The sequence below is a fragment of the Mirounga angustirostris genome, unplaced genomic scaffold (genome assembly GCF_029215605.1).
Source record: "Mirounga angustirostris isolate CCGP_5_RB_7025 unplaced genomic scaffold, mMirAng1.0.hap1 SCAF_4, whole genome shotgun sequence".
NCBI classification, from domain to species: domain Eukaryota; kingdom Metazoa; phylum Chordata; class Mammalia; order Carnivora; family Phocidae; genus Mirounga; species Mirounga angustirostris.
In genome coordinates, this window is record NW_026991712.1 from 28,696,401 (window position 1) to 28,709,565 (window position 13,165).

Below are 13,165 nucleotides of genomic sequence, written 5' to 3' on the forward strand. Positions count from 1 at the left end.
AATGGAGATGATCTCGCTGAATCTATTGACCTCCGTGAAACTTAGCTACTTTGAATATACCATGTCTTTAACCTCCCTGCTTTCTAGCAATCCTGAATGACTTTTTGAATGGAATTATCTGCTATTTGAATGTTAGTCTCATTTTCTCCCTGGTTTTGTCCTTTCAGCACAAAGTGATGTACTCCTTAAGGGCAGGTAGTATATTTTAATATTTTTTGTACTAAATTTCCTGGCTCAAGGTCTAAAATAAATCAATGAATATTAAATATATATTAGCTGTGGTACCAATGCATGTGGTTTTGTGATTTTTCTCTAGAAATATTCAAGAGCTCAGGTGCTTGAGCAGGGAAATTAGATGGCTAGATTGACGGAAAGGTCCTACTAGGACACTAAGAACAGGATTAAGTAAATTTCACAAATTTATAATTTCTGCAACAGGGGTAATTTAGATATCAAATTTCCCAGGCTGGCTGAATGCCAGGATTCTTGAAAATATAGACATCATATTTAACAAAGTTATAAAGAATGATGAATTATAAATTAAGCCAATAAACTAATGTCACTTCTACCAATAAAGCAAATTAAAAATATTTTTAGATATAAACTTACAGTTTTTAAATACCACACAATAGTTTAATGAAAATAAAAAACAAAACCTTACTCTTTTCCTTTCTGAAGATGAATGTCATCTGATCTTTGTGTTGGACTGGAAAAATAACCATTGGCATTGGAAGAATGATATGCAATCCTCACCTTATCCCAAAAAGAAAGACAGGGAGAGAGAAAGAGAGAGAGAGGAGAACTTATTAATAGATCTTTTCAACCTTTATCTATTTTTCATTTATTATTTGTCAATCCTAGAACTTTTATAAATAGAAAAATATGAAACTACCATATTTTTCTCCTATGATCTATTATCCATGGTGAAATGAAGTTTTTAAAAATTATCAAAGCTCACTTCATACTTTCCATCCTTATCTAACATCAGCACCACTATACCATGAATACACACAAACTAGCTTTTCCACAATTAGAACTGTATTTAGAACTGCAATGGACAGGGCGCCTGGGTGGCTCAGTCGGTTAAGCATCTGCCTTCAGCTCAGGTCATGATCTCAGGGTCCTGGGATTGAGCCCCACATCGGGCTCCCTGCTCCGTGGGGAGTCTGCTTCTCCCTCTCCCTCTGCCTGCCACTCTGCCTACTTGTGCTCTCTCTCTGTCAAATAAATAAATAAAATCTTTAAAGAAAAAAAAACTGCAGTGAAAAATAGAAAGATACATACCAGGAGGAAGGTTGTGATTGTTAAATAAAATATCCTTTTGCTCTGTGGAGAGCTTTTAGGGATTTAATCCAAATGAGGTCACTAAAAGTAGGTCTGAAAGATGCTACAGATCACTAAATGGGTCTGCATGCTAGAATGAGAAAGCTCTGGGCTCCCTATCAGGAATGACTATATCATCCTTGGAGGAAACATGCCAAAAAGCTACAGTAAAATTAGAATTCATATATTACAGGCAGCAATTTAAACACTATTCAGTCATCAAAAACTGTGCTGTGAAAATTATTTAATAAAACGTGGAAATACTAATATGTGACCAAAATGACTATGAAATTGGATGTATGATCTTATTTATATAAAAGCAAAAAAGACACAAAAAGAAATGACAGAGTTCAATCACATAGCCACATAATAGTGAAATAGATCTAGTAGAATAGTGAACTATTTTTACTCTTTCCCAAATTTCCTATGTATGGTTATAGTTCTTCCATAATTAAAATAATCTTTAAAGGAAATATATATTTTTTCCTTCCTAGAGAAAATGTAGATACAGGAAAGCATTTTTTTTTAGGCCACGGGTTTTCTACGGTGACTTTATAGTTCCCATTACACATGTTAAAAAAGACCAAGAACCCAACCATGTGAAAATATATCTCATAAATGAGATACATATCAAAGTTGTCATATTGCTTTTATAATATTAAATAATATTCCGTAGCTTCCTTACCTTATCTTTTGGATGTCCAGTTTGGCTGAAATAAATAGCATAACGGTCATCACCTTTGATGTAGAATCTATAAACGTCAGAGTCTGGAGCCACCAAAAATCCACTAAAGCGTGCAGCAAACGTGTCTTGCTCCATGGGCCAAATATAGGAAGTTGAATCTACCCAACTGGCCCCCATGTACCCTGGCGTTTTTTCATTGTATTCAAGTATCTCTTCAAGGTGCACTGGCCGACTATTATTCCATACCTCAAGCTTTAGGCCTCTCCCACCTGAATGTAACAAAATAAAAAAATATTCTCATCAGAATTTTGATGCGTTGTCTCAATGGCCCTCTATTTGGGTGGTGGTTATAGATATTCTATTGCTATTCACGTTTTTAGAGCATGCTTGTAAACAAAACAATTACACACACCCATACATGTACCTGTACCTATAGGATAGAGTGCTGTTAAGAGAGCCTACAACTTATTTATTATTAATGCATATATTTGTACCTCAGATTCTACGTATGTAAAATGGGAGTAATATTATTATTTGCATGGTTGCAATGGGGATTGGATATTACTAAGTGCTTTACTTTAGATAATATGATAACTATTACCCCTGATATGACTGATGCTGCTTTATATAGTTAAATCTCAAAACTTCATGATTCAGGCCATTTGATTTCAAAACCTTTGCCTGACTACTCTCTCTAACAAAAGTTACCCAATTGATGGTTTGCAGCTAATCAAAGAATGGACAGTGTTGGCTTTAAGATTTTTGTCAGTATTTGTTGTTCTTCTTCTTTGTAACATTACTTCTGCTCTATGATTTCATCTCTTTCTTGGACAGAATCAGAGAGACTATTCTCATTAACGTGAACCTACACTTGCCAACATAAATTCTGATTAAGTTTTTTCCTGATCTTCAGGGAGCCATCTCACTTTTTTTTTTTTTCTTCCCTAAACTACAGCCATCAGACTGGTGTCTTCTTCCAGCAGCCTTAAGCTAGTCTGGAATGGTTGGATCTAGGAAATGATGGCTCCTCCTCTTCAGCTGAGTTTGTCTGGAGAAAAGCTTGAACACCTCAAACTTCAGCAGCAGCGGTGTTCTCTGATGAATACAACTTTCATTAAAGTTACCAACTGTGATTATCAATATACTCTCCTAAACTGGGCATTTTTTTTCTAATGTCATTCAAAACAAGGAAACTTAAGAGGTTGAGAAACATAATTTACTTGGCTTCAAATACCAACCAGTCATACAACCATGAACCAATTTCAGGGTGTGCACAAGATATGCAATACACACCCTCAAAACCATGCAGCGCCTCTCAGTGAGTGGTCTCACTGCAGATGTCAAGCTCTTACTGTGGGCTCCAGGCCAAAGTCTGGAAAGAATTCTGAGTTCTATTTCTCTCATCCCCTGTTATCACTCTTAAAACTAACCTCTGCCATTTATTTTTTAACCACAAAAAGGCATTTATAAAATGTCCATGTAGCCTGCACCAACATTCAGTAATCTCATTTAATCTGAAATAAAGTCCCCATCAAACTCATTCAATAGAGATGTGCTGTTTTCAGTAGGGTGTTCCAAGAATTCAGGCTGAATTTATTTCCATGCTGCAGTTTTGAGGCAGTTAACACAAACATTCCCTGATCCAGAAAGTGTAAGGAGAAAAACTAGGATGAAATTTATTATAATTCTCATTACAAATTCTAAAAAGTTCAGGGACGCCTGGGTGGCTCAGTTGGTTGGGCGACTGCCTTCGGCTCAGGTCATGATCCTGGAGTCCCGGGATCGAGTCCCGCGTCAGGCTCCCTGCTCAGCGGGGAGTCTGCTCCTCCCTCTCCCGCTCCCCCCTCTTGTGCTCTCTCACTCTCTCTCTCTCAAATAAATAAATAAATAAAATCTTTAAAAAAAAAAATAAAAAAATAAAAAGGACTCAACCTGGGGTTCCTGGGTGGCTCAGTCGTTAAGCGTCTGCCTTCGGCTCAGGTCATGATCCTGGAGTCCCGGGATCGAGTCCCTCATCGGGCTCCCTGCTCGGCAGGGAGTCTGCTTCTCCCTCTGACCCTACCCCCTCTCATGCTCTATCTCATTCTCTCTCTCAAATAAATAAATAAAAAGAAAAAAAAATCTTTAAAAAAAAAATTCTAAAAAGTTCAAATATTTTTTGTTACTAATTGTTATGGGCTGAATGTTCGTATCCCCTCCAAAACTCAGATGTTGAAACCTAACGCCCAATGTGACATTATTAGCAGGTGGGGCCCTTGGGAGGTGCTTAGGTCATGAGAGGTCACGAGAGCCCTCATTCATGAGGGCTTATAAAAGAGGCTCCACCAAGCTCTCTAGCCCCAAAAAGGTGCCGATCTATGAGAGAGAAAGTTCTCACCAAACACCCAATCTGCTGGTATCGTGATCTGGGACTTCCCGGGCTCCAGAACTGTAAGATATACGTGTTTGTTGTTTATAAGATACCCAGTCTGTGGTGTTCTGTTTCAGCAGCCTGAATGAACTAAAAAACTAATGGGATATGTCTTCTTATGTAAATGTAGAAATGGCAATTCTCTCTTCTGGCAACTTACCTGGATAGACAGTTCTGAGAACTTCAGGCTTAGGGGGTGTCTTGCAGCATATGCTGTTTTCTGTGACATTCAAAATATCGCAGGCTTGACCTAGAGAGAAGCAAGGTGCAGAGCTATTACTACAGAGCTCCAGAATGCAGATCACAATTAGCTTATCTGGAAGTACTTTCTGATGAAAACCAAGTTGCACAAGCAAGAAGCAAAGCCAGGGCTCTTCATTTCCTTTATATGTTCTCCACAAAGATTATCACTCCTTAATTGCCATACTTTTACATGGCAACGTTTTCCTGGCAACACATCACAAGTCTGAGTTAGGAAATTTTGTGATTTCTGAGAAACAAAATAAAAAACTTGACAAAACTATGTCACTGTAAAAGATTTCACTTCTGAGTCCAGAGTGAAGCCATATATTCTGTTCCCCACAGAAAAGTTGCTGAATAAATCCATGATGTTCAGAATTTGCAAAAGCAGATGATCACAGCCCTCTTAAAATAAAATAAATAAATACATAAGATGGTGGTTTAGTCCAAGGTACAAGTTCATTTAGTACAAGTTCATTGTAGTCAAATGAAAACAACAGAGATAATATGCATAAATGGTATTTTCAGAGGCAGACTGAACCAAAACAGACAATTAAAAAATGGGCAAATGAGTAGACATTTTTCCAAAGAAGACAGATGGCCAACAGACACGTGAAAAGATGTTAAACATCACTGATCATCAATAAATACAAATCAAAACTACAATGAGATACCACCTCAGACCTGTCAGAATGGCTAAAATCAACAACACAAGAAACAACAGGTATTGGTAGGGACGTGCAGAAAGGGGAACCTTCTTACACTGTTGGTAGGAATGCAAACTGGTACATCCACTGTGGAAGACAGTATGGAGGTTCCTCAAAAAGTTGAAAATAGAATTATCCTATTATCCAGCAACTACACTATTAGGTATTTACCCAAAGAAAACAAAAATACTAATTCAAAGGGATACATGCACCCCAATGTTTATCCCCACAGCATTATTAACAATAGCCAAATTGTGTGAAGAGCCCAAGTGTCCGTCAAGTGATGAATGGATAAAGAAGATCTAGTATATATAAAGCCACAAAAAAGAATGAAATCTTGCCATTTGTGATGACATGGATGGAGCTAGAGAGTATTATGCTATGCAAAGTAAGTCAGTCAGAGAAAGAAAAATACCATATGATTTCACTCATATGTGGAATTTAAGAAACAAATGAGCAGGGTGCCTGGGTGGCTCAGTTGGTTAAGCAACTGCCTTCGGCTCAGGTCATGATCCTGGAGTCCCGGGATCGAGTCCCGCATCGGGCTCCCTGCTCAGCAGGGAGTCTGCTTCTCCCTCTGACCCTCCACCCTCTCATGCTCTCTCTCTATCATTCTCTCTCTCTCAATAAATAAATAAAAATCTTTTAAAAAGAAACAAATGAGCAAAGGGGGGAGAAAAAGAGAGAGGCAAACCTAGAAACAAACTCTTACCTATAGAAAACAAACTGATGGTTACCAGAGGGGAGGTGGGGGGACATGTTAAATAAGTGATGGGATAAGGAGTGCACTTGTTGTGATGAGCACTGGGTGTTGCACGGAAGTGCTGAATCGTTACACTGTATACCTGTAGCTAATATGACACTGTATACACTGTGTATTAACTAACTGGAGTTTAAATAAAAACTTGGAAGAAAAAATAAAATACACCCAGTTTACTATATGTAATTATACTCCAATAAATTAGTTAGAATTTAAAATTTTAAAAAAACCTTAAAAAAGTCATGTAATTTTAAAAAAGAAATTACTGAGGATTCAAAATCTCAAACCTTGTCACATTGATGGCAATGAAAAATAAAAAATTAACATGTCATATTTGCATATCAACTGTATCACAATATCATAAAACACAGTATATAAATTAAAGATATTTTGTGCCCGATTTTAATACTTGAAAACATTTATATTTAAAATTTCAGAAAACATATATGATATTTAAAAATCTTTTTGCCTAGGTTTTAATATTTATGCAGGTGACCAGCAAGGATTCACAGGGGTAAGAAAGATATTGTATAAATGTTAGATGAGGCTACTTTATATTAATTTCTTCTCTTGAAATCACATTTTGGCAGGCTCATGGGCAGATTCCTTAAAAGTAGAAAGCACCTAAGCAGAGGGATGTATCAGAAAAAGTATGTGTCCAGTTGCATGGCCAGACACGTAGTCGTTTGCTCAAGGTAGGGAAGGCCATTATGACTGAGTGGGAAGATCTCCACTATCATATTCATCCTCCATCTCCTTTTTGAGCTGCACAGCTCCCTACCTTGAACAGACCTAAACTAGATACATAAAAACGATGCATAACCAGAGAATCAAGCTCTATTCACATTTGTAAAAATATAACACATCAATTAATGTTCTTTCCAAGGCCAATATCATCAGTAATTCCTGATGATGTCCAGATAAGTCACAATAAATGAAAAGGGGATGAGAAGAGTATCCCCAAATACTTTTAATTTTCTCATAATTAATGAACCCATTGAGAATTAACAACAGTTCAAGAAGGGCATTCAAAAGTTTGTTAAATAAAGGGTATGTGTATCTCAAAGTGTGGTGAGAATTTGTGGAAGGTAGCCATGTTGCTACCATAAAATGCCTTTTGATGATGACCTAAGAGCCCAAGTCGTGGTCATGTAAGGCCCTCCCTGGAAGGTCCCAGTGGGAAAAGTATCACACCCTGGAACCAAATGCCCATGTGAAAATACGCAGCTTTAAATTTAAGACATTAATTGAAAAAGAACTATTATTCTTCTTACAAATTATTAAATAAAAGCCAGGACTTGTTCTTATAATGTAATATATTAAAAGTCATAAACAATACCTCCAACAAGAACCCTGACAGGGGAATCTGTCTGATCAAAGAACTGTCCACTTATCGTTAGCACGGTGCCACCTTGAATGCTTCCTTGTGAAGGGGAAATCATAGTGACCTCTGGAGAGAGGGAGGAGAAGCACATTAAAGAAAATGTTCTGAATATTACACATCAACACAAAAGCTTGATTTTTATAAATTTTCCATATTACCTCGCTTTAACACATAGCACAGCATAGGTAGTAGACTGACCAAATGAATGAATTGGGTGTTTCAATTTTGTCCTGCAAAGAGGACAGTTAGCATGGCTTTCACAGAGCCCTACATCTCATGGGGACCAGGTTTCAGTGGTGACTGCTACTAAAGAGACACTGGTAATGGAGGATGCAGGAATTAAGGAAAATCTGGGCTGAGGATAGATGTTTGATTCCAAAAGAAAACACAGGAAGGCAGGAGAACAGCCTCTTCTCCCCTATGCTCTTAAAGAATAAATCTTTCTTCTATTTCTAAGTCAACATCTTATACTTTTCTCATATAGTAATACATTAACTATGACTGTAAGTCTTCCGGTTTCATATATAAAAGTTCCAGGTACATTAGTAAAATAGCCCAGTGCATGATATATGGTAGATTCTTATTCAGATTTTTTCTTATAAGTTCTATCTATCAAAGTTCTATGTATTTTTACATACGAGTTTCACATTAAATAGAAAAAGCATATTTGATTGATTCCAAGACACTTTTTTTCACATTTGAACATCTTTGAAATTTGAATGTGCCACTCCATCACTCCTGACCTAGAATGAAGTGTAATTCTTCCAGGAGGATTTGTGTTTGCTTCCCACACTCTCCTAAGAGTCTACCAACCTTAGATCTCTGTAAGTTAAAATAAATAATAATCTGCTTGAGTATTCTTTTGGACCACACTGAGACCATAAATCTGAGAGAGTCCTGCCTGGCTTATAGTTTAAATTGACAGTGGAGATTTTTTTTTCCCCCTCCCTTGACCAACAGCCCAAGTGGAGACATGCAAGTTACCCTTCTGTCTCTTTTAGAGTGATGAGCTGGTTTCTCAATCAACCTTATATTAAAAATATAGTTTTCTGGGTCCTAGCTTAATGTCAGAGCTTCCTATTAGACTCCCCATCTTGGATGTTTTTCCTTTCCTAGCAGTACATAAAATAATGTAGTATGCCTTAAGTCCTTATTGTCATTGATTTGATGAAATGAAGTACACACATCTGTCTCTCTCATTCTTTCTCTCTGTCACACACACACACACACACACACACACACACACACAGAGTGCACATACCTGCATATGTTTGAAACATTGAAATTTTATTTAGAGAAGAAACAAAATATGCCATTTTTTGTGGGAAACTCCTGTGTAAAAAAAAAAAAGGTAAAAATCCTTACTTTAAAACTGAACTTTATTTTAGGAAAAATGTTATTTTTTTAGTGATATAAATCATGTCATAATTTGCAAAGGAGCTGGACAGAACATTTTGGGGAGATAAAAATGTTCTACATCTTGATACAGTTACTGATTACACAAATATACAAGTACACAAATACTCAAACATTCCTTGGTCAGACCTTACTGAACTGCACACTTAAATTATACACATTTTGTTTTATGCAAATTATACCTCAATAAAGAATTCATATTAACAGAAAAAAACATGAAGTCTTCATGAAGGCTTTTGTGTTAACCACCCTCCTCTCTCCTGTCTTATAACCCATTTAGCATCAGAATAACTAACATGACTGAACACCTATCAGATATCGTGCTAAAGTTTTTAAGCTTTTAACCTAAGATTTTTTTAAGCTTTTAATTTATTATGCCATTTTATCCTACATTAACCCCATGAGGTAGGTTCAGCTCAGAGAATCTATTTATCTTACTCAAGATCACAAAGGGAGTAAGTAGCAGAAACAGAATTTGAAGCCTGGCAGTTTGAGTCCTGAGCCCTGGCTCCTCACCTGTGTCCTATACAGTTTTCTCCTGTCACTAATCCTTGTAAGAGCACAATGAATGAAAGCAGGTCAACAATAATCCAATAATCCAGAGTTAAATCACCCTTAATAAACACAGAACCTATTCATATATTTTGGTGGATACAGACTTGCACTTCATAGCCTGGAGAGCAAGGAAGGGAAAGAATCTGATCCTAGAAATTAAATACTGTTTCCTCAATTACCTCAATGAAATTCATAATAGAGAAATTAAGAAATTGAAATGTTAAGACTCAGAACCCATTCATTATATTTATAACACACTGAACTCGAATCTAAAAGGATAATGCAAATCTTGTGGTTGAGACCAACAGTAAACTCGTATAAATCTAACCCAAGCATTATAATGGGCATTTGCAAGACTAAAGAGTCTCTGGAAATTCTGTATGCTATATTAGTTACTTAAGAAGTTCATACTGGATTTATATTTGTATGCTATAAGCCTTTCCGTTGAATTCTCAAAGATCTGAAATGATGCCCGCTCCAACAATATTGTCTGTGGTCAGATTCTGGATCTGAAAAATTAACCCTGCTTCTTAAGTTGGTGGGAAAATTGCCTCCTGAAATAAAATTTGAATGTAATTTATTTGGTATGACCCTGAGGTGATTTTCACTAATTCATTGATAATGACTAGGCATTTCTCAATTAAGGCAGACTCATCTGAACCTTATCAGTTTGGAACAGCTGTTGTTTGAACTTGGGGTAATAGAGGAGAGAAGGTTAGCTATTCAAAGAAATATAGAATGGGAGTCACAATGGTCTTTAATTGGTTCATTTGATATTCAGGAATGCTCCTGAAATTTGTAAAATATGGATTTTTTAATTTAAAGGATGATTTAACATTTTTTTAAATGCCATGTGATCATGAAACTGCTTTTAAGTAGTAAATGCCATATTTTTAACAGTTATCTTAAAATTCCTAAGATTGTTTTATATAGAAACAGAGTTTCCTCAATTTTGAGACATTAATACAAAAGAACAGCCACTGGCTTTAAAACAAGAATTATTAGTTAAGATCACAGAATCAACTATTTTAAGCCATATTTTTGCCTATATTATGTGCAAATTTTCTGGCTTTTTAAAATGGAAAGTTTCAGGGCATGTTAATGCAACACATTGATTTATATATACTTATCAATCACATTCAAGCTTGATCACTCAAACCTATTTTTGGGTAATTATTTCTTTGAGAAATATATGATGGATTTGGTAATTAATACCTTTCATACAGACTCAGAATTAAGAATTCATCTTTTTCACCTGAAGAAGAATGACAATGAGAACATTTAAAAAAAAAGTATATGTAGTTCAGGAAATCATTTAAAACTCAATAATTATTGCTTCTAACCTGATTTTCTAGTATTTTCAATAAAATCCTATTGCCCTATCCGTATCAAGTTATATGTATGCAGGTCATGTCCTTGCAGAAAATAACTGGTAAATCATGGGACTCTAAGTCATTTGCCCCATGTAAATCACAAAGGTGAATCTTAGTACCATTTACATACCATCCACAATGGTTTGCCCTTGAATTATAATATTCTTCATGGTTTTGGTCCAGTCTATATTGGTCTATGAGAAAGTGTGCAACCCAGTCATCATTTTGTTATAAACCTATTGCCTCTAGGTGTCTGGAACCAGAAGATCTTTAAATACAATGATAATGGATTGGGGCTCACCACCTCAATTGCAGCTTCATGCATGCAGGGACCAAATATCACCCTTCTCTTGGCGTCTGTGAGCATTAACCAGGAATAACATCTACTTTGACTGTAATATTGCCTTTCTTTTCAATCTTTTTAATCTTTTTCAATCTTTTCTAATCATCTCTCTTCAGAAACAACAAAAAAATATCAACAGACATATCCTATTATTGATCTACTACAGCTATATTAGTATTGGATGGCTAAATACTGTGATTTATTTGAATTTCTATTAACCAGCTCATTTTCTCATTGGGAGACACTATGACATTTTGGGGAGAATAATTCATTTAGGTTTGGAGCATCTCAGTCCTGCCCACAAAAGGCCATTAGCATGCCCCAGTTACTATGATAGCCAACAAATGCCCCCCACACATTTGCAAATGCACAGAGAAGTGGGGTAATCCTGCCATGGTTAAAGAATCCTGTGTCAGGATGTTAAGTAGTGAGGAGATGTGGTTCTATGGCTGAAAGCCTCCACCACTCTTGGCAGAGCCCTGAAATGAAAAGCTCAGGGTCTGGAGCTGGGCTGTGTGTGTTCACACACCAACGCTGCTTCCAACTAGGTGAATATCCATGGGCAAATTATTCAACTTTCCTGAATCTCATTTTTCCCAGTGTGCAACACAGAGGGGATGATAACACTCAGTTTTATAGGTTCTTTGGGAGTCTTCAACCAGACAATATATGTAAAGTGCTTAGTACCATGCCTGCCACTAAATGTTCTGTATTATGATTATCTATGATATGAGGGTTGCAACATGTGTTGAGATTTGCATATTCTGATATTTCTATAAATATATGGTAATCTTTCTTAGTGAAATTAGGATGTAGGATATCTGGAACTGATTTCTAGCTTTATTAAAAATCGTGAATAAAAGTTATTAACATATGGTGCTAAGACGGACATTTGTAAGCTGTAACTACTATCTTTCATCACTCTGTATGTCTTGATACTTTAAATGAACACCTTTATCAGGTAATATTTACCATGGGATTTTATTTTTTCTTACATTAGTTCAAATCAAAACTGAACTATTCAGTTATCAAAAAAATTACAATTAAGTCAGAAGAGCTGTAAGACATAAAAGAACACTTTCAATATTACAATCAAAGATTTGTTTGTTGTTTTAGGTAATGCTAAATTTCCCAACAGTTGGAAGACTGTGTCTGAGGCACAAAGTAGAGCAAGGGAATGATAGACCCCTTAAATGTTAATTTGGGAAAAAAAGTGATTAGTTTTTTAATCTCTGGATCTATAGCATAAAGTAAATATATACTTTTATTTTATTTACCCAGTTGAATCAATTATGAAAACTATTATTTACAAAATGACCTACCTTCCATAATCACTATCCAAGATGAAGCTGACATTGTGATGACCTGGAATTAATTAAAATACACAATTAAATTTCCAATCACAGGAGAACAAGAACTATATATTATAAATCTGATTTAAAAGCAAAGAAATTTAAAATTAAAACTGTAATTATGCAACCATTTATTAATCCTCAAAGACATGACAATGAACTATCTGAAAGGAGTATCTAGTATTTTAAAATATACATACTAAGGTCTCTCGAGGTTATAACTAGAAAAACTTGACAAAATATAATAATGAATGAAGAATGATAAAAACAACATATACATAATCATCTGCCCTCAAATTTCTTTCATTCGTTCAACAGCTACTTAATTGGATGAGACACTCTGCTAGGGGGTTGGCCATGCAGGGTGAGCACTCAGTTTGCTCTTCTCCTAACAGAGCATATTGTGCAGGGAGGGATTCAGTCAGTCAAGAGCAGAACTAAAAACTGCGATAAAGCTATCAAAGAAAAGGAGAATGAACTTGGAGAGTGGAAGGCAGGGCATCAGGGAAGAGTTTTTTGATGACACGACATTGTATCTGAAATTCTCATGATGGGAGGCTTGCAGAGGCTCTGAGACAGAATAAAGTGAAGCCCATTCTAGAACTAAAAGATTATGA

The 13,165-nt window shown here is 36.0% G+C and overlaps 1 protein-coding gene across 1 annotated transcript in view; it reads right to left on the reverse strand.

Moving 5' to 3' along the window:
* PKHD1L1 (PKHD1 like 1) overlaps positions 1–13,165 on the reverse strand; it is a 151,353-nt gene that overhangs the window by 119,681 nt on the left and 18,507 nt on the right. The window contains exons 9-14 of the mRNA XM_045896035.3: positions 12,519–12,561; positions 8,771–8,841; positions 7,465–7,575; positions 4,579–4,668; positions 2,009–2,277; positions 662–753 (exon numbers count right to left, since the gene is read on the reverse strand). Of these exons, the coding sequence (XP_045751991.1) occupies positions 662–753; positions 2,009–2,277; positions 4,579–4,668; positions 7,465–7,575; positions 8,771–8,841; positions 12,519–12,561 (676 nt within the window). The remainder of the gene's footprint in view (positions 1–661; positions 754–2,008; positions 2,278–4,578; positions 4,669–7,464; positions 7,576–8,770; positions 8,842–12,518; positions 12,562–13,165) is intronic.